The 22,204-nt window shown below is 38.2% G+C and overlaps 2 protein-coding genes across 5 annotated transcripts in view; one reads left to right on the forward strand and one right to left on the reverse strand.

Annotated features, from left to right (window-relative positions):
• Nucleotides 1-3,151, forward strand: part of LOC138976363 (protein HIRA-like) — a 68,063-nt gene extending 64,912 nt beyond the window's left edge. For all 3 annotated transcript variants that reach the window (XM_070349220.1, XM_070349222.1, XM_070349221.1), the window contains exon 26: nt 1,006-3,151. In XM_070349220.1, coding sequence (XP_070205321.1) covers nt 1,006-1,119 — 114 coding nt within the window. In that variant the 3' untranslated portion in view covers nt 1,120-3,151. The remainder of the gene's footprint in view (nt 1-1,005) is intronic.
• Nucleotides 3,152-4,325: 1,174 nt separating this feature from the next.
• LOC138976365 (transmembrane protein 47-like) lies at nt 4,326-17,248 on the reverse strand. 2 transcript variants are annotated; one of them, XR_011458963.1, is made up of 6 exons: nt 17,115-17,248; nt 15,615-15,780; nt 13,450-13,587; nt 12,723-12,775; nt 11,742-12,300; nt 4,326-11,598 (listed from the first exon to the last, which is right to left on the reverse strand). XR_011458963.1 is itself a non-coding variant. In XM_070349223.1 (5 exons), the coding sequence occupies exons 1-5, from the start codon at nt 17,151-17,153 to the stop codon at nt 12,103-12,105; spliced, it is 594 nt and encodes a 197-aa protein (XP_070205324.1). In that variant the 5' UTR covers nt 17,154-17,248; the 3' UTR covers nt 4,326-12,102. The 2 variants fall into 2 exon arrangements, 1 of the variants encoding a protein (XP_070205324.1); XM_070349223.1 differs by having other exon boundaries at nt 4,326-12,300.
• Nucleotides 17,249-22,204: the final 4,956 nt, after the last annotated feature.

A 22,204-nucleotide genomic window follows, 5' to 3' on the forward strand; every position in this document is an offset into this window, starting at 1 on the left:
CGCGAAAAGGCAAACACCAATACTAGTAAAATCACTGGATTTTTCCAGAGAGGACCAACTGCTAGTGATGTTTCGAACCACGATATGGACGTGATAAGAGCCGAAACTAAAATGGTGGACCTCGTGCTGGAACTGAATTTGCCGATGGCGACATTAGACAAAATGAGCAAAGGCGTCAAACTTATGTTTCCAGACTCAAAAATTGCGAAGAGCTTTCAAAATATTGTAAGTTTGAATTTCATTTTTTCAGTGACATTTACAGTGACAATGTTCAAGTTTGGCAAGATGATTTGAAGGCAATGTTAGGGTAAAATGACACCAGATTGCACCAATTGTGTCCTTTTGGCAAAAAAAAATTTCCGGGGGGGCATGCCCCCGGACCCCCCTAGCCGGCTCGCTTGCGCTTCGCGCAACCTCGACTGTTGCGCTTCGCGCAAAATCGACTTCTTTTAATCTTCAACAGAACTTTGTCCCTGAAGCTTCACTTGGAGGGTAGGCAGACCTGCTCTGGTCTCAAACAATAGCTAAGTTTTCCTGGATTATGTTCACTGGTAATTTCTGGTGATTTACTGGCTGAAAACTGACAAACTCATTGCAACTACCACTTGAGGTGTCTTTGGACGGATACTTTGGCTTGCCAAAACCATCCCGCAGTGTAGGCAAGACCAGATTTTTCTCTCTGGAATATTATCTCTTGTTAGTGCAAGACTTTATTGTATAGTCAAGTGGTCTCTGCTGTGTTGGGTTTAATGTTTCAGGGAGTGTTTTGGGGTGCTTAATTATTTCATGTTAAACTGTACAGCTTTATAGTAACAACTTGTACAGCAGAGTGAAGGAAAAATGAGGGGTGTGGGTGGTTGTCAATCACTAGTTATTCCTGACACAGTTATAACATAACTTTCAGGTCTAGCCTAAAAAAGTTCAGGAAATTGACCCCAACAAATCTTCCTTATGTTGTGCATACAATCATGTCAATGTTTTATTGTACTGCCTGCTGTTTTTCAGGGCACAAATAAGCGGGAGTTTTTGAAACGCATCCTTCCAACCATCGGCGCAAACCTTCGGTGGCAGCGACTGTACACAGAGTATCAAGAACAGTTGGAGTCCTTGGACACATGACCTTCGTTTCCATGGAAACAGATAAAGTGAATACTGCTGTCATGGAGATTAAAAAGACAGTCATTGTGACCTTGTTGACGTGGAAACAGATACAAGTGAAGGCTCAGTTGTCAAGGAAATTTACAAGAGGCGTTGTGACCTTGCTTTCTGTGGAAACCGATAAGATGAAGACTGTTGTCATGGAAATTTGCAAGAGATGCATTCGACTTTTGATGCCATGGAAACACTTAAAGTATATTGCAGTCAAGGACAGTAGTGAGTACAAATGGCAGATTCATCTCTTTTGGGCCGTGGAAGCATTCATATCCGCTATGTGTCACCTCTAGGTGGTTTGAACGTAGAAGATATCACCCTGTACAGGTGAAATGTTGAGATGTCTTTCTAAGAGTGTTCAAGGTTACTGTGCCTACATTGCCAGTTTCCATGTATGACCTTGACAGGTCACCTTGACATGTGACCTTGACTTGTGCAGACACATGTTTGACAGTTTGACCCCCCATTTGATCATGTAGCATTCTGATTTTCTTCATGGCTGTGGAAAATGATATCTTGTTGGAGAAAGACTTGGTTGTGAGTATATGCTGTGGTCAGATCTGAGCAAGTATTATATCAACATTCAAACCAGTCATGGTAGATTGCTGATTTAGCATGAAATGATTTAGCATGAAATGATTTGGCATGAAATGTAGGCTGCCATGCGTTGATTTGCTTCCAAAAAAAAAGAATATAGTGGAACACCCCTCTTACGACATGAAGACAAAAATCAACAAACGAAAACAGGGTCTTGCAAAGTGGGAAGGTTGGGGGGGGGGGGGGGGGGGGGGGGGGTATTGGAATTGTCTTAAAATGGAGGTTCCGCTGTATTGAGCAGTGCTGGTAATTTGATGGTAACAGCCTGTGTAGCAAGCCCTGGTACAAAATAAAATTTCAAGGAATTATACAGAAGCAGGGATAGTTCTATGTTTGTAAATTTTAGCATTTTCCACCATGTTTGGAATTTTATTTCACAGACAAAAAAGTGTTGGTTCTGTGTTGAAATATGAACTCCTCCCAATGAAAATTTTGTTATTTATGGCATGGGCATGGAATTAATTTCAACTGTTCATTTGATTGGCATCATCAAATTTGAATAGATTTTCATTTGACCTACTTTCTCTTGATCACATCGGTGGCATCTTGAGCATTTCGGCGGCAGCATACTTACAATTACATTTTAATAAGCTGAAGGAAGACTTATTTGAACCATAGGCAGCTTTGTTGAAGTTAGGTTAATGAAACAGTGACCCTATCCCCCATCCCCAATGCCTTTACCCCCCCCTCCCCCTTACCCCCGCACCCAAAGAAGGAAACATTTTCTGACGCGGAAGGACTCCCACCCATGCAATAGGCAGCATTGTGTTGAGAGCAAAGGTTTCTCTGGTCAGTTTGAGGTTGCACTTTAAATGTCAACTCTTCTTCAGCAGCCCATAACCAATGAACCTTCAGTGCGATTGTTTGAGTTGATACGTTTGTGAATTCATCAGTTTTCATTTCACTTCCGCAAAGGCTTTGTGCATCATTTTCATCTCTGCTTTGCAAGTTTGCTGTGAGAGTGTCAGTTCATTAATTTTTGTAAGAGTGATCTCAGTGTTTTGCCACTTTGCGGTAAGAGTGAGTTTTTCCAGTTTTATAAGAATGAGTGTTTTACTGATTTTTGCTGCGAGTGTGGGAGTTGATTAGTGGTGGAAGAGTAAGTGTGTTGCCACATTTGCTGCAAATGTTGTGGACTTTTATTGTTTTTTTATGAGTGTGTTTGTTGCCATTGGAAGAGTTAGTGTGTTGCCTCATTTGCTGTGAGAGTGAGTTCAACACTTTTGGAAGAGTGAGTGTTGCTTGCTTATTGATCCTGAACGACGCTGCTTCCCTTCTTCTTGTGTGTGTGTGCGCATGCGTGCGTGTGTGTGTGTGCACATGCATGTGTGTGTGTGTGTGCACAAGATGAAGAGACTGAAATTGAACATAGGTAAAGATTTGCCTGTGAATAAATGTAAGAAATGGAAGACGATAGTCTGTTGTTTTAGCGTCGAGAAAAGCTCTCTTTCTCTCTCTACTTGTGTGTGTGTGCATGCGTGTGTCTTGTTGTTTGCTGTGTGTGTGTGTGTGCATGCGTGTGTCTTGTTGTTTGCTGTGTGTGTGTTTGTTTACACCTTTTATCCCTTACTTGTGGGAGTGGGCCGTTGGCCTACAAAATAAAATCAGTTTGTCTCTCTCTCTCAAACACAAACAAGACAAAGCAAAACAAACCAAGCCAATTCTCATCCGGACAGCAGCCATACAATGTAAGTTTGACCACAATAAAATCACTTAGAGCCTCTCTCTCAAACACACACACTTACAAGACAAAGCAAAACAAAACAGGCCAATTCTCATTCAAACAGCAGCCATACAATGTAAGTTCAAACAAAACACTGAATTTTGTGTCATATATAATATTTTTTTAATGTCATTTTTTAAAAGGTGAACTACAGCAGCAGAAAAAGCGGCAAAAAAAGGAATGTAAATCCATGCAAGAACACAACCACGCAGTGTATTACCATAATAACTTAGATAATAATATATGTACTAAATATGCAATACATGTACAATAACATCAACACTTCTGACTGCTATACACAGCTTTTATCACACAGAGAGATTTTAGCATGTAAGTGTGCGTGCATTGTGTTAAAGAAGAGAGAACAAAAATGTTCACATCAGCTGAAACTGGAAGTACCCTAGAACCAACCAAGAACTCATAAAATATCAAGACAGTCGATGTCCTAACTCCTTGAAAAATGGCAAATCCCAAGAGATAATCAGTTTGGAAATAACTCTGTCAAGTGTTTATCGGTTGTGACAGAGTTGCTTTCCCTTGTTTCTATTGCAACACTGAGGCAAGCCTGCAATGTCACATGTAGCTTGCCTCAGTGTTTCTATGGAAATGCAAGGAAAACCAACTCGTCCACCACCCATAAAAACTTGACAGATTTATTTTTGATTATCATCTATTCTCTAGCCCATATTGCATTTTATTGCTTTTGCACAACACAAATTCTAACTCAGTGGCAGGCAAACTACCTATTGTCACTGATTTGGGACCAAAAGAGTGGTAATTTTCACTCAAAGATTAATGGGAAAGCAGAAAGAAACAAGGCAAGTTAAATAATGCAGGACAATTTTTGTTGTTGTTGTTGTAGTTTCAAAAATTGCAGTGATAAGGGGTATGCGCTGTTATCAGGTAGTAATTGTCGATACAGGCACAACACAATTCCTAACCTTGAGGTTGACAACTTCATTTTTTGTGTGGGACAAAAGGTGTGATATTTAATTATCACTTGGAAAATAATGAGAATGCACCATGAAATTGCACTGAAAAGAAGTCTTGAGTCATTTCACAAACTGTAGTGATATTTTTGCACGAGGTGTTACCAAGTTGTAACAGTTAGCAGTACACGCTGTAGTGAAACATTTCCCGCAGTGGGGCACTGCGGTTATGAAATTAAAAGCCCCTCCTGTTTTTGGAACCGCAGGAGCTTTCTAGTTTGCTGTTAGGTAGATTTTTGGTTCCTCTTTCCTGTCATGCTCTCTTTTTCTTCATGAATTCTTTTCTTTTTTCTGCCTTCTTGCTCATTCACCTGTATTTTTTCCAAAAATCTCTTCTCTTGCCGCTTGTCTCGCGATTCATGTATAGTTTAATCTGTTAGTGTTCTGATGTAAGTCCAGCAGTAGATAGGTTAAGCCTATTTTAACATACTGGAAACTGGTAATCTTCCAGTAGGTATTAATTTAGTTTTACTAAAGCCTGCTGGGACACAAGTAATGGGTTAGTGCATTTGTAAACAGGAATCGCTTGACAAGTGGCCCCCTTCATCCCCCCCTTCCTCGTCCTGATATGGCTCTGCGTAGTCGGCTGGACGTTAAGCAACAAATAAACAAACAAACAAACAAGTGAAACATTTAAGTGATTATGCTGTGAATCGTCAACCCTTTTTATTTGTGTAAGGGTATATCTCAGACAGCCATGAGTTTCATTGCTTGCGACACTTTTCTCAGCATGAAAAAGCATACAGGGAAGATAGATCACTGCTCAGATGAAAGATCTTTTTAAATTATTCTTTATAGTAACAGTTGGAAGCTAAATATTTTCCTTCGTTGGAATGATGTTGAAGACAGCACGGGGAAAATTCGCATAAAATAGGGCGATTATTTTACCCACTCAATCAACCGGCCAAAATAGGTGTAAACTGTAATCACAACTCATGGACAAACATTTTTAAAATTCGACAGGTGATATAAGTACACAACTTTGTAGGAAAACAATGTTTATCTGCCAAAGTAATACAGTAGTAAACAAAAGTGAACAGACAAGTTAAAAACTAGAATGCTTGATCTGCCAAAGTGATGTGTTTGTAAAAGAAAAGTAAACAGTCATGCTTAAAAACAACGCTTCATCTACCAAAGTAATATGTGTGTAAACAAAAATAAACAGTCAAGCTTAAAACCAACACTTTGTCTGCGGAAGTAATGTGTTTGTAAAGAAAGTAAAATTAAATCAAGTTTAAAACAATTAACTTTATCTGCCGAAGTAATATGTTTGAAAACAAAAGCAAATTGTGGGCTGAAAACCAACTCTTGATATGCGGAAGTATTGTGTTTATAAACAAAAGTAAACTGTAAGGCTTAAAACCAACACTTTATAATATTAGAAACAAAAGCAAATTGTCGTTCTTAAAATAAACATTTCATCTGCGGAAGTAATGTGTTTATAAACGAAAGTAAACCGTCAGGCTTAAAACTAACGCTTTATCTGCCAAAGTAATGTGTTTGTAAACAAAGTAAATGCATAGTTCTCCATGTGTGATACATATTTAAGTCCACCCTGCCAGTGGGGATGTTTTGATGAACTGATTTCTTATGTGAACGCGGATGTCAGCTATAACATTTATCAACAAAAATTCCCACTCGCCATGATATATAGAATTTTCATGTGTGTTCAAGTTAAAGAAGGCTCTTAGTCCAAAGTTTTGACATGTGTGTGCTGGCTTACGTAATGGGTTACAATCACATAAGAAAGAAGGTACATGTACTGAATAAGACTGACATATATTTGACATAAAAATCATCTACATTAATATCTAACTTACCCATGCTACCAATTCTGTGCAAACAACACAACAAAATGTAAAAACTCAACATGCAAAAGCAACAAGAATTGGAAGCGAATAAGGTATACTTTTCCCACAAAGAATATCTCCGGTCTTTCACTGACCGTAAGCAGATAGTGCCGCATCACTTTACAGCAAGACATGCAAAATGAACTTGTCTTATTATTGCATAAGCACCAAAAACAGAGAGAGTGAAATGTGTTGATACATATATATACCAACACTTCAAATACTACCATCCAGGCAGATAAACAGAAACAACAGAAGGTGTAAATGTGATTATGCACCGAAAACAGGCATAAAACCATTGTAACAGAAACGACTCCCCAAACAACTGAGACAGTTTGAAAAAAACAAAATATTCACAGAATGGCAAGTATTTCAGATTTCCCCCTCGCTTCCATTTAATATCTTAAATTGAAATGTATTACAGTATACAACACGTACCATGGCACAATTGTATGATAATTTAGACACAGCAGCACTAAATGAAAAAAACAAGGTTTTGAAAATACTGACCTTTCTTATTGATTTCAAACTTCCATTTTATCCAAAGTTGTAAATTTTCTCCTTGAGATGTTACTATTATTAAATCTCATTTTAATTTTGTTTCATAAACATGAAAACCAGAAGTGTCTAGATTTAACTGAACAGTGCAAACAATAACCTTTCTATCAAGAGGTGCAATTATTTGTGCATGTAGTTAGATGCAAGAAAATGTTTTTATCTCCAAAATTGTACTACAATGTTTGTTACTGTTAACCATAGCTGACAACTTTTCTGCCACTTAGCATTTTAGAAATATCCAAACTCATACTGTAACATCAACAATGAGTTTTCACAAAGGTTTGTAGCTAGCTGTTTTCATATTTTCATATACAGCCTGTTCCAAAAGAAACGCAACCAACCTGTTTCCAAAATCAAAGTGCAAAATTTATTTCGCAAATAATATTTCATGAAGTTACATATTTCATTTTTGGTACATTTCCAAATCACAACATGTGGAACAAAACAGGTTTAACAATAAAAGTGGAAAACAATGACAATTGAAGCACAATTTATGTCCCTTTTCTGCACTCTGTGGTCAGTGCAATGTAGGTTGATCTGACACTCGTCACTGAAAACCACAGAATCCCATTCTCGTCGCCAGTTTCTATGGGCTGTTGTCCAGTTTCGGCGGAGCAGACGGTGTCGTTGTGTCAAGATCTGGCCTCGATAAGGTCTCCGGCAACGCAAATTGCTTCTTCTAAGCACCCTTGAGATAGTCTGCGGGCTTGTGACTCTTCCTTGGGCATTAACAGTCTGTCTCCCTACTGCTCTTGCACTTTGGAAGGGATTTTGGCGGTAACTTCGCACAATGAAGCGTTCTTGTCGAGCAGTGAGGGCGGAAGGCCGTCCTGACCTGGGAGTATCATCTGTGCTACCTGTCACCCTCAACCGAATGACTAGACGAGAAATGGTGGATTTGTGAACATTCATGACCTGACTCAGTGACTGCTTGGGCCGTTTGGCCAGCGGCAAGCATGCCAATAGCACGCTCTCTTTCATTTTTAGACAAACGAGGCATTCTGCCGTCAGTCCAGCTGAAGAAGTCACTGCTATTGTCTACTGTATTGCCAGCTCAGTTGAAACTTGATCCATTCACAAACACGTGGGCACTGTTCACGTGCGATGTTAATTTCACCCTCTCCACATTAGAGGGCGGTAACTGGTGACCAATTAAAAACGCTCGGCAGACAGCTGTCTAATTTGTTGTGTGTCGTGTGTTTGAGTTGTCCCTATGTCGTCACGTATGTAACTTCATGAAATATTATTTGCAAAATAAATTTTGCACTTTGATTTTGCAAACAGGTTGGTTGCGTTTCTTTTGGAACAGGCTGTACATGAATGTAAATTTCATGATGATGTAAAAGAATAAAACATCAAAAACCAAGAATGAGTTTTCACAAGCTTTGAAGACCCAAAACAATGTAAATTCAAGTAATGCTGTTTTTAAAAAGAATTAAAACAACAGCAAAGAAAAAGTGAAACACACGTGAAATAAATATTAGATTATATGCGGAATAACAACCGTGTATTATATAGCATACAATCAAACCATGTAAAACCAAATAATTATAGTGCTAAAACAGCATGACTACACTTAATGCCAAAGAATTAAACACGGCAAACACTTGGAATGATATATACAAGCACCAAGAAAACTAAAGGCAAGAGTAAAGAAAGCACACGTAAATAAATAAGGCCTATAGTCTCACCTAATTATTTTTACTCATCATCGTTTGTTATTCAAAACATAATTGAAAACACCACACATAGCTTTTGTTGGTCTCCTCTCTCCACAAAACATACCCTTGATTCTGAGCTTTGTTTTTTTTACTCAAATCACCAAATTGTGTTGACAATCAAAACATAACACAAAATATGCGCACTGAGAGACCTGATTAAAAAATCCTACTGCAGCTTCAGCCTCATCAGATTTTTGTCTTGTGCCATATATCAACAAAAATAAAAATAAAAGATAATTATTAGAGCTCAAATCCCAAATGGTAACAACTAACTGTAACAAATATTTGTTACAAACATTTATATTTCATGTTTATTTTAGGAAACACCATGAATGTAGTGAAATAGGCAAGATATAAAGTCATGTTCAAATATTAAAAGTATTAGTTTTGTTGAGTATTTTTTTCTTTTTGCAGACGATACAGAGTTGACTTGTTTCTAAAAAAACAAACAACCTATGAGTGCTCAGATGAGAAAGCATGGCGTAAAAATGAAAAATGTGCCAACAATTCTAAGCAAACTACTAATTGTTGCCATTAAGATATATTTTCAGATCAGCTGAACAGATCCAGCAAAATCATGAACATACTATAAAAAAGATTACAAGTGTAAAAGATAATGAGTTTTAAAATCAAATCATGCAAAGCAGATGCCTACAAACACTAAAATATCAAAGAAATAATAACTGCAAAGAACAAAAAATTGCAAACTAGTGTTTCAAGGCATATATATATACAATGTAGTATCATGACTAATCAAGTCATGATGTTAAAGGATCAATTGAGATTCTAAATCCTGTCTTAAACTAATAAACAACAACATCGAATTGGAGAACACATTGATATGAGCCTACTGATAACAACAACATGTAAATATGTTAATCACAACTGGCTTCTCCCTTCTTCAGAACACCAACAGATCTTGTAGTCAAAAACAAGAACATTGACCACACAAAAATATTCACCAACGATAAAAAACGCGACTTTAGAATATCTTTCCAACAAGCACCAAAAACGGCAAGAAATTGTGACATCAACCGAAAACAAGAACAACTTTTTTTCTGCTTGTAACAACTGCTCAGATGTTACAAGTTACACATTTCATTGTATGCAATACATTTATGATGTACTTAAAAAATACTTTTCATTATTGATATGTGATTCTTCTAACCAGCGATCAATTTGTTCAACTGTCCTCAGACAACAAAATCAAGCAACAAAATTAATCACAAAACTAGGAAACTATTTATTGTAAACAGCTGAACTTCATTTTATCTACAACAGCAGCTTATCTAGCGAACAGGCAAGAGTCGGTTAATTATAAACTAGAGCTACCTTTGCCTACACACTAATGTTCTTTGAAATGGTAAAAATATGGATAAAATGATGTTCAAGTCAATATTTATACAGGAAAAAACCTCCCTTTTGCATTTGTGCAAAGAAAGACACCACGTCCATCACACATAAAAAGGCATGGTTACAGTGGAACCCCCCTTTTAAGACCTCCAAAAACCTGAGAAAATCAAGTCTTAACAAGTCGCCTAAGGCGAAATAACAACATTTATCAAGCTGTCGAACTCACAGATTGAAACTGAACGTACTGCTTTTTTCACCAAGACCACATACTCGTAGTTTCGTCAGTCCACCGCTCGTGGCAAAGGCAGTGAAATCGACAAGCCATGCAGAATAGTGCGGTAGTGGTCGCGCTGAGCAGGATAACATGCTTTTCTGTATGTCTATTCTTTTTAGCTTACTGAGTTTGTTTTTAATCCAAACATATCATATCTATATGTTTTTGGAATCAGGGACCGACAAGGAATAAGATGAAATTGTTTTTAAATCGATTTTCGAAAATTAATTTTAATCATAATTTTCATATTTTTAATTTTCAGAGCTTGTTTGTAATTCAAATATAACATATGTATATGTTTTTGGAATCAGAAAATGACGAAGAATAAGATGAAATTATTTTTGGATCATTTAATAAAAACATAGTTTTAATTACAAGTTTCCGAATTTTAATGACCAAACCCATTCATTAGTTTTTAAGCCACCAAGCTGAAATGCAATACCAAAGTCCGGCCTTCGTGGAAGATTGCTTTGCCAAAATGTCAATCAATTTGATTGAAAAATGAGGGTGTGACAGTGCCGCCTCAACTTTTACAAAAAGCCAGATATGACGTCATCAAAGGTATTTATCAAAAAAAATAAAAAAAACGTCCGGGGATATCATTCCCAGGAACTCTCATGTCAAATTTCATAAAGATCGGTCCAGTAGTTTAGTCTGAATCGCTCTACACACACACGCACAGACACACACAGACACAGACACACACACACACACACCACGACCCTCGTCTCGATTCCCTCTTTTGTGTTAAAACATTTAGTCAAAACTTGACTAAATGTAAAAAGGAGAGAGAGTCTTAAAATGGGGGTATGTTAACAAGGGCTATGAACAGAAAGTTGAAAAAACAGGGTCTTAAAAGGGGGGTTCCACAGTATTACAGAAAGACAGGACTTTGAGAGAATGCAGCGGAGGTAAAAAGCTACGACACTTGAATAGCAAGGTCGTAGCATGTCGTTTGATAAAATAATTTAAAAAAACATTTTGGTTTGAAACATCAGACAGAACAAAGCTAAAGGCAACAAGGCTTCGTTAGCATTTTGCATGAAAAGGGACAAAAGATATTCTAATCACATTTAATGGAAAATAAAATCTGTTCACTTACAAACTAATCCACAGATTTGTTCTTACGAAACAAAACACTCATAGCCGTTGACCTTTATTTTTTTAGTCAAGAACAAGGTTAGTGAAGGTGTAAGGGATTATCAAAATCATCTTGTGTACTCAAGATTATTTTCATTATTTTATTTAAAATAAAAAGATAGAATATTAGTGTCTGTTACATAGTTACCTTGCGACACTTTCTGCTTGCAAATATCTGCAGATATCAAAGCAAGAAAGATTTATGTCGTTAAGCATTACAAAGATGGTACAACAAATCCGCCTCTTCTTCTTCTTCTTCTTCTGCGTTCGTGGGCTGAAACTCCCATGTACACTCTAGTTTTTTGCACGAGTGGAATTTTACGTGTATGACCGTTTTTTACCCTGCCATTTAGGCAGCCATACGCCGTTTTCGGAGGAATCCGCCTCTTCTTCTCACTTTTACTAAACATTTTCTTCCTTCTCCATACCCTCCCCCACCACCCCTCCTTTCATTTTACCGCAGAGATCTTTGCACTGCCTCCCCACTTCTTGAGAAAAGTGCACAAAAATGTCTGTGACATAGTGACGTAAAGTCAAAGAATTATTCCCACCCACCTCTTCTTGTGAAAAATACACAAAAAATTCTGCGACATATTGACATCAGTCAAAGAATTATTATCACACCCACCTCTTCTTGTGAAAAATACACAAAAATGCCTGCGACAGGTTGAAGTCAAAACAAAGAATTTGTTTCTCACACATGTGCAAAGATTTGTGATCACTTTCAGCAACTGGCCCCGGGCATTCAAGCCCGCGTATAATTAAGGTAGTAGGGTGGCGGTGTGTTGTCCTTTTGCTGTGTCACTTCCTGCGTCTCGTCGACCTTGATGAGAAACAAGATGGCCGCCCCGATCATGAAGCAGACGGCACCCCAGGCGACCCCATATGTCCAGTCAAGGTCAAAGCGCTGCGTCTCGGCTCTGTTGTGTTTGTCATCCTTTACCTGTGGAGGAATTTTTTATTTATTTTTATTTATGAATATTAACATGATTTACAAAAAAAAAATACAAATTGAAGGAATATGATTGGTGACATCATTGCTTGCAAGTTCTCCATCGCGAGAAAGTCTGAGTAAATGAGTGCAGAAACTAACGCAAGAATTGTAAACCATAGCAAAACGATTTTACTTTTACTTTATACAAAAAAAAGTTGATGATACAAACAAACAAATTGACAAAACTTATCAACTGGACAATGCAACAACCTTGTCTTAAAATGTGATTATATTTATGAAAAACAAAACTGGAGACAGTGAGTGCGAGAGAGGGAAAGGGAGGGAAAGGGAGAGAAAGACTGGGAGAGAGAGAGAGATGGAAAAGGAGGGAGAGGGAGAGGGAGAGAGAAGAAGTATGTGGGGTAACTAACCTCTTCTGTGAACTTGACAGGGTAGATAATCAGGCAGATAATCTGGAGCACAACTGTTTAAAAACACAAAATTATTTTACATTTTTTATATCCATATCCTCTTCATGATAATTCCAGGCAAAACCCACTCTTCTCATACTTTATTTGTGAAAACCACTTGCTTGCTCTTTTCTACATCAGTACATGTTCATGATTCAACTTAACCTGAATTGAATAATTGCAGCTGAGAGTCAGATGTACAAACAAACCCATCCAGATCATATGTTTCACTCACAGACACAGAATAAAAGCAGGGATTGAATTCATGTAGTAAATGACTTAGCATTAAGTCTGGATGGACTCTTGTGCCAGGTTTTCTTCTAATTTTCCTCCAACTCAAAATCAATCTAATGCATAAATAATAATAAGGATGAAATATCGTCATCCTGGAATTTTGGCGTCACTTGATTCTTGGCGAGTTTGATGTTTTTGCGCTTCAGACTTAGTGAATCATTCTCAATGAGAAACATTCTCTAAAATACAATGGACAATATATGATTTAACATTCTTTTATCTTTCTATCCATACCAGGTACAAATATAAACACTATTTCATAATAAAAATAATCGGTTTGGGTCTTCAGCTGAAATTATGAGTTACCCAAAAATTCCAGGATGACGGCGATATGGCACAAACCTACGAGTTCTGAGCCCCTTACAATCAAAGCAGAAAAAAAGCTTCAGCTTACTTGAAAAGATGCTGATGGCACCGGCGGCGACGTAGAGCAAGCGTTTGTGTGTGCAGAGACCGATGCAGCCCAGAATGGACGCCACCAGCATGCAGATTAGTCCTATCAGCACCAGCGCCCCACACGCAAACAGCCAGTCTGGAAACAAACAAAAAATAAATAAAAGTCACTCCCCGTTTGAAAAAAATGACAAAATAAACAGCAAGATAAAAATGTTACACCCCACCCCCCATACACACACATGCTTTGTTGTTGTGTTTTGTTTTTGTATTTATTTAAATTTTATGAAAATATAAAACAGAAATAAAACATTGTTTAAACCAACATATTTGGGTTCAGCAAGAAACTTGATCAGTGGAAACCCCTTTTAAGACACCCCCCTCCCCAGTTTTTTTTTTAGATCTTGCTTTTTCAGACTGTCTGTTGGACGGGCGCAGTGGCGTGGTGGTAAGACGTCGGCCTCCTAATCGGGAGGTCGTGAGTTCGAATCCCGGTCGCTGCCGCCTGGTGGGTTAAGAGTGGAGATTTTTCCGATCTCCCAGGTCAACTTATGTGCAGACCTGCTAGTGACTAAACCCCCTTCGTGTGTACACGCAAGCACAATACCAAGTGCGCACGAAAAAGATCCTGTAATCCATGTCAGAGTTCGGTGGGTTATAGAAACACGAAAATACCCAGCATGCTTCCTCCGAAAGCGGCGTATGGCTGCCTAAATGGCGGGGTAAAAACGGTCATGCACGTAAAATTCTACTCGTGCAAAAACATGAGTGAACGTGGGAGTTTCAGCCCACGAACGCAGAAGAAGAAGAAGAATGTCTGTTCAAATGGTCTGTAATTTTACCTCCTGTTTTTTCTCTTAGATTTGTGAAGGTCTTAAATTAAAATGGGGGTTTCCACTGTACACATAAAGAGATGCTTCCCAATTGTTGGTTTTTGTTTGATCCGAGTGTTTACTTGTTAGTTTTATTTTGTTTCTTCAATACATTGTTTGCCTTCTTTCCATATATTTAATTATCTTAATTTTTATCTAAATCATGTATTTCTTTCTTTCAAATCAAAGAAAAAAACTTTTTTTAATTTTATTTTTTCAATACAACCTGAACAGAAACTATCTTAGTTCTTACCTTGAATAAGTACCTTTTTGTTTTGCTTTGTTACAATACAGTCGTCTCCCTTGTCCTCCAATTTTAATCAGGCATTTTTGCTTTCACAAGTTTAGTTAACACTAAGGTGTTGTGAACTTTAATCAACTTCGTGTTTCTCTCTTTTGATTATTTTCAAATCGTTTACATCTCACAATAGCTTAAACACTGTCTCTAACAGTCTTACTTAAAGGCATACTAACGCACTCCCGTGTTTACAAAGTGTAGTTTGCCCACAATCGATGTCAAACGCACCATAAGACCATATAATGACGATATGTCACCATGCGCGGACCATAATACATGCATTACAGCTTGTTCTAGCCTCTGAAAAAGTGAGGATGTCAACAAAGCCGCGGTGTTAGCTCCCTTGCATCAACGTTACATGTGTTGCCAAATCTATAAATAGGACCATCTAGATCAAAATAAAAATTCAAATATCTCAACATTTAAGGGCTCCTAGACCACAATATTTTGCAGGGAACTTAATTTAGTCTGTCTCCAGCTCTGGGTAAAGCAATTAGCGTGTATATTCATCAGCTTTCTATGCCTTTAAATACTATACTAACACTGTCTCTAACAGTCTTACTTAAATACTATACTAACAGTGACTCTAACAGTCTTACTTAAATACTATACTAACACTGTCTCTAACAGTCTTACTTAAATACTATACTAACACTGTCTCTAACAGTCTTACTTAAATACTATATTGACACTGTCTCTAACAGTCTTACTTAAATACTATATTGACACTGTCTCTAACAGTCTTACTTAAATACTATACTAACACTGTCTCTAACAGTCTTACTTAAATACTATACTAACACTGTCTCTAACAGTCTTACTTAAATACTATACTAACACTGTCTCTAACAGTCTTACTTAAATACTATACTAACACTGTCTCTAACAGTCTTACTTAAATACTATACTAACACTGTCTCTAACAGTCTTACTTAAATACTATACTAACACTGTCTCTAACAGTCTTACTTAAATACTATACTGACAGTGACTCACCGGTCTGCACACACATCTGGAAGGAGCCGTTGACCTTGAAACAGTCCCACCACAGCCCCCAGGACTTGGCCTCGCCCTGATGGAACGACACCTCCATCCAGTCCGGCCCCGCCACCGACACTATCATCAGCACAAAGGCGATGATGCTCATGATCACTGCAAGCAGCTGGAACAACAAGATTAAGAATAATAGAAACACACAAATGAAGCAATTGACAGAAGTTGTGAATAAGTTGCTGGCCTCCCATGCGGAAGGTTGTGTGGTCAAATTCCGGACGCCCCTGGTGGGCTAAGGGTGGATTTTTCCGATCTTACACTAGGTCAACTTATGTGCAGACCCGATGGTGCCTTATTCACCTTTGTATGTATTGTACGCAATCACAATTAAGACTAAGCTAAGTGCGCACGGAAAAGTGTACAAGATCCTGGCCAAACTCATGTCAGATTTTGGGGGTTATTCTAAGGCCTAAAAAAAAAGTAGGTGTGGTTACGGTAACCCGACCTACCCTATTTTTAGGGGCCGACCCTATAACTTTTTATTACATTTGTCAAAACAAAAAAAAAAGAATACAGAAAATGCAATGGAAGCGACAGCGCTCGAGTCGCACACTTACTTCCCTAAGTAGGTTTAATTTGTACACATAAAAAAAATATATTAGCCTTTAAACGTTACTCAGATGTGGCCATAGCTTAAACAACACCACGGTCATGTCGATCAACGCTCGTTTATGAATAATACCTTCATCCAGGGCCTAGATTAATTTAGAAATACGCTTAAATCAACAACAAAAAATCAAATTTTGAAACTTGTAACCACTTTTCCTCCTTTTTGATCATTTTTAAAATTACATTTTGCAGATTGTCTCGAACACTTTTTGGACCCATTCTGAACTCAGGTCAAAAATGAGTTACTTCCCTTCTATCGTGCAAGGCGCTGCATAAGAATTCATAAGGCTTAAAGCAAGTGTTGCCACCTGCATAACCTGCTAACCAGTGTATTGCGGGGCCTTTATTCAATTATTGCTTTACAAATTCATTCAAATTTCAATGATTCATGAGTGAAACCTGTCCAACTTTTCATATCGAACTGCATGAATACTAGGCGTTAAAAATAAATGTCCCTAAAAGCAGGAAGAACCTCATATCTAACTGCACTTCATGATGGCAGGTTGAACCAACAAAATGCTTGATTTAAATATCAATGGATTCCTTTGAGCTTGAACAGTAATGGCAGTATGTCCGGACTTGCATACATTTTGTTTCCAATTCCCACTCCGCTTTCGACGCTGTCGGCTACAATTTCAAAAAAGACAAATAACAACCACGTTTATGCTAAGCATGTTAACTTCTCGCCAATAGATTCACTGTTGAACTTCAAAGAATGCATACCAGTGTTGCGTGGGTGCGGAAAGTTCAACTTGATCTGTAATTTCATTTCACTTTTCAATTTCGACAACCAGCCACGAACCATTCCAAATACATCATAAAATCATACGTTACCTTGAAAGGGCGAAACACCCGCACTTCTCCACTTTCCATCTTTGAAAATCTGATCTTTAGAAATGTTGAAAAGACCCTGGAACTGGAAGCTTGTCAACTTCAACACATTCCAACCACTTGCCGATGAAAACAAACTCGAGAGTGAGTATGGGAGTTGTCTCCCTTCGTGGCATGAATACGAGGCACATTACCGTCTAGCACAGCAACCCATAACCTCGGGAACTGATAGCTAGGGGAAGGGCTCCTAATATGGACCGGCTCCTAATATGGACCAGCTCTTGTTCTGACAAACTAACGGCGCTAGAGCGCTCAAAAAAAGTTTTATTCGCTGTATTCACCCTCTCTGGATAACTTGCACATGTCAAAACAGTTGCAGAAACAGAAATCTCAAAACCGTTAGGCTTTTTCTCTTTTTTTCACTTTTGGCAGCGTTCACTCTAAATTTGCCGCCTTAAACGGACTCGTTTCTGTCCCCATCCAAAGCTTTTATCACACAAAAATTGCTATATATGACAGCTAAGACCGTATTTGTTACATTTTAGCAGTGTTGACCCCGAGTTTCTACTGCAAAAAAAAAATAATAGCAACATTTCAAAGTATGTGCGAGTCCCCTAATATGGACCACCTTCAACAAATCGAAGAAAATGAAAGCTTAAGACTATTTTCATTAATTTATTAAGAAGCTTGCTGGAAATAACCTATAACTAGCCCTCGAGATTTAAAAAAAAATGTAACAAAAAGTCTTCTTTTCGTGGAAGTTGATAATTTCACCTATTTTCACTCTGTTTTTGATAAGCTTCTTTAGTTTCCTGGTGTGCTTCAAATAATGCTTTCATCAACCCGAAACAGATAAATTTAGATCATATTTTAATTAGTCTGACTTGTACACTAAGTTGTATCATGTTATCAAGTTTTGAAATATAGGGGGCTTTTCACAGTGATTCGTGAAGGCCGCTTCACTGGTCCATATTAGGCGCCCAGGCTCCTAATATGGACCATTTGTGATTTTTTTCTGTATTTAATTTTTGCTGAATGTCTATCAAAGCTATTTCACTTTAATTAGGCCTAACGGTTAACCTAAGAGAGAAGGACTACCAAACACAAAAGGAAACTTCTTCGCAAGAAAACAAGCTAGTTATCAGCATGAAACAAAAAATGGTCCATATTAGGAGCCCTTCCCCTATATATTAGCGCTGTTAGTGGGTAAAGTCTGTTTCGTTGTGAACATGTCTTTGGGATATTAATTTCTTTTTCTTCTTCTTCTTCTTTTTCTTCTTCTTCTTCTTCTTCTTCTTCTTTTTCTTCACCGTTCATGGGCTGAAACTCCCACCCGCGTTTCACTCATGTTTTTGCACGAGTGGGTTTTTACGTGTTTGACCGTTTTGACCCCGCCATTGAGGCTGCCACACGCTGCTTTCGGGGGAGGATATTAACAAATTAAAAGATTACGGTCGGAAAAAAATAGGGATTTTATTTAAGATAAACACAAATTCGTACATGAAAAAACTAGAGGAATACCCGGCTTCGCCGGGGTGAATCGCGAGACAGAGACAGACAGCGTGGCGGTTCATCACAATCACCTCTGCAAGCGAAGTCCTGTCAAACGGGATTGAGCATTTTAGAGCTTATTTCTTAGCCCTATATTATCTGTTGTGGCTTCTCAAATGCCAGAACATACAGACAGACGAAAGCCGCTAGACCCCATCACAAACAGAACTCTACAATCAACAGGTTTTTTCACACACACACACACAAACACACACACAGAGAAGCCGTATATATATATATGTATATCTATATCTATAAATATATAGAGATAGGTGAGAGTGTATTTTTTGCGTGGCTATAAATTGATTCGACCTTTTCACTTTGACAGTAAGAACAACTTACGGGTGCAAGGGAAGCGTTCTGGACAGCGCAGTGACATTCTAAAAATAGTACCTCAGAAACGGGAATTTGGGGTGAACGGCGCGACAGAGACAGACAGCGTGGCGGTTCACCACAATCACCTTTGAAAGGCGAAGTCCTGTCAAACGGGATTGAGAATTTTTGAGCTTATTTCTTAGCCCTATATCATCTGCTGTGGCTTCTCACATGCCAGAACATACAGACAGTTAAAATTAATATTAAAAGTCCTACGGTTTTGAGCCATTAAGGACTTGAGTGTTTGTCCGCTTTCAAAAAGAGGAAAGAAAGAAACAAAAAATAAGGAGAGGAGGGCAGGGGGTGGGGTTGAGTTAACATACAGACAGACAAAAGCCGCTAGACCACATCACAAACAGAACTCTACAATACACAGGTTTTTGCCCCCACACACACACAAACACACACACACACAGAGAAGCCGTATATATATATGCATATCTGTATCTATAAATATATAGAGATAGGTGAGAGTGTATTTTTCGCGTGGCTATAAATTGATTCGACCTTTTCACTTTGACAGTAAGAACAACTTACGGGTGCAAGGGAAGCGTTGTGGACAGCGCAGTGGACAGCGCAGTGACATTCTAAAAATAATAGTAACTTACAACTGAACGGGAAAGCCACACGAAGGAAGGGAGATAAACGCCAAACACTGGAGAAGATAAGGAAGAGTTACTTATAATGGTGAAATGAACACAAAAACGAAAATGAGTTCAGCGCTGCGCGCTGAGAGCACGTGTTGAAATATCTCATCGATGATATTGTGTCCGGGGTGTAGCTGAATACGGTGTCCAAATTTGAAAAAGATCCACCGAGAACTTTGGCGTTGTGATGTGGTGTAGCGGCTATGGTGTGTCGGTATGGGGGCCCGGGTAAGCTGAGGTGGAACCAAAATAGCTGAGGTGGAACCAAAATCGGTTCCGCGCTGCGCGCTGAGAGCACGTGTTGAAATATCGACCAGGTTGTGTCGTGTCCCGGGTCTACTTGAATATGCCCACCAAATTTGAAGCAGATCCATCGAGAACTTTGGCCGTGCATCGCGCACAGACACACAGACACACAGACAGATACACAGACAGACACACAGACACTAGTCGTATATATATATAGAAGTCTATAGAGACTATGGTTAATCTACCGGTTCTTGAGAAAATGGAGTAACAATGAATGAGAAATTTGTGAAGTGCGTTTTGGGGTAAGCTCAAGGAATGCTGTGGCAAACGACTGAAACTTGAATTATGGGGTATCCGACTTTTCCACACAAATCACCACTGATGGTAAATTAATAAAATGATACAATGGGTATGTAAATAATAATAATAATAATAATAATACGAATATTTGTAACGCGCATATATCTCACCAACAGGCGACTCAACAGGCGAACACATCGGCAACAATCAAATGACACCCGAAGAAGTGACGGACAGAAAGAAAATAGAACACAGGTAGCAGTTACTAAAGCTCAACTTTGTATCCATTTTTACATTTAGTCAAGTTATGACTAAATGTTTTAACATCGAGACGGGGAATCGAGACGAGGGTCGTGGTGTATGTATGTGTGTGTGTGCGTGTGTGTGTGTGTGTGTGTGTGTGTGTAAAGTGATTCCGAGAAAACTGACTACTGAACCGATCTTCATGAAACTTTACATGAGAGTTCTTGAGTATAATATCCCCACCTTTTTTTTAATTTTTTGGATAAATGTTTTTGATGACGTCATATCCGGCTTTTTGTGAAAGTTGAGGCAGCACCGTCACGCTCTCATTTTTCAACCAATTTGGTTGAAATTTTGGTCAAGTAATCTTCGACGAAGCCCGGACTTTGGTATTGCATTTCAGCTTGGAGGCTTAAAGGCTGCCATATTCGTAGCGTTCATTAATTAATTCATATTGTTTACATGTGCCAATAATGTTATAAAACTGTACTTAGGGGGATATAATAACGATTGGCTGTAGCTTTCGAACACAGAACAAATTACTTCAGTATTGCAAAGTGGTGTTGATAGTGTCGAATGTAAACAGAACAGTCTCAAACGCCATCTTTGGTTTACGAAACGTCACAAAGTGACGTCAACGGTCTAAAAATAGCCCACGTCCTGGAGAACTGTTGCTAAAAAGAATTAATTATTTTTCGTAATTGGTAAGGACTTCAAACCTAAAACTTTGCAGGAAGCTTAATTTATACATCCCCGCAACGATGGGAAAAGCCCTGGAAGTAATTAAACTAATTGAATAGGACTATGTCAGCCTTTAAAAATTAATTAATGAGTTTGCTCGTTAAAGTTGTCATTAAACTGAATCGATTTTTCCGCAAACAGATTTAAAATTCATTGTATTGTATTCCTCGTCTTCTCCTGAATTCAAAAATATATAGATATGTCACTGTTTACTCTAAAAATGTTATCACAATTATCGAAAATAGGTTAATTAGTACTTTGCTTATTATTTAAAAAATCGATCCAAAAATGATTTCATCTTATTCCTGACCATTTCCTGATTCCAAAAACATGAATATATGCCGGGTGTCCAAGATGGCTTCGATCCCTGCTTACCGTAGTACGCTATTTCGCTATTCTTGCATGCTAGTTTCACTTCGTGTTGCACGGAATAATGGAGCGACTTGCTTGCTGCGTGGATTGACGAAGCTGTTTTGTCTTAGTGAAAAAAAATGCAGTGCGTTCAGTTTTATTCTGTGGGGGTTCGACAGATTGATTAATTTATAATGTTTTAATTTCGCCTCACGCGACTTGTTTTCATTTACGGTCAAGTCAGTTTTAACTCAATGTTTTAACATAGACGGGGTATCGAGACGAGGGTTGAGGTGTATGTGTGTGTATGTGTGTGTGTGTGTGTGTGTGTGTGTGTGTGCATATGTAGAGCGATTCAGAGAAAACTACTTAAGTTAATAGATCTTCATGAAACTTGACATGAGAGTTCGTGGGTATGATATCCCCAGAGATATATATATTTTTTTATATATATGTATGTCTTTTATGACGTCATATCAGGCCTTTAGTGATAGTTAAGGCGGAACGGCTGTCACGCCCACATTTTCAACCCTATTCAGTATTGAAATTTGGGTCAAGCAATCTTTAACTTAGTCCGGACTTTGGGATTGGATTTCACCTGGGTAGCTTTGAAATTAGTTAATTAGTTTGCTCATT

This window comes from Littorina saxatilis, linkage group LG9 (genome assembly GCF_037325665.1).
Source record: "Littorina saxatilis isolate snail1 linkage group LG9, US_GU_Lsax_2.0, whole genome shotgun sequence".
Lineage (NCBI taxonomy): Eukaryota > Metazoa > Mollusca > Gastropoda > Littorinimorpha > Littorinidae > Littorina > Littorina saxatilis.

Coding starts and splice junctions, on each gene's coding strand:
- LOC138976365 (XM_070349223.1), bottom strand. CDS start 17,153: ATGGAAAGTGGAGAAGTGCGGGTGTTTCGCCCTTTCAAG. Junction 13,588..15,614: donor CCAGATGTGTGTGCAGACCG/GTGAGTCACTGT, acceptor GTTTGTTTCCAG/ACTGGCTGTTTGCGTGTGGG. Junction 12,301..12,722: donor CTGTCAAGTTCACAGAAGAG/GTTAGTTACCCC, acceptor ATTCCTCCACAG/GTAAAGGATGACAAACACAA.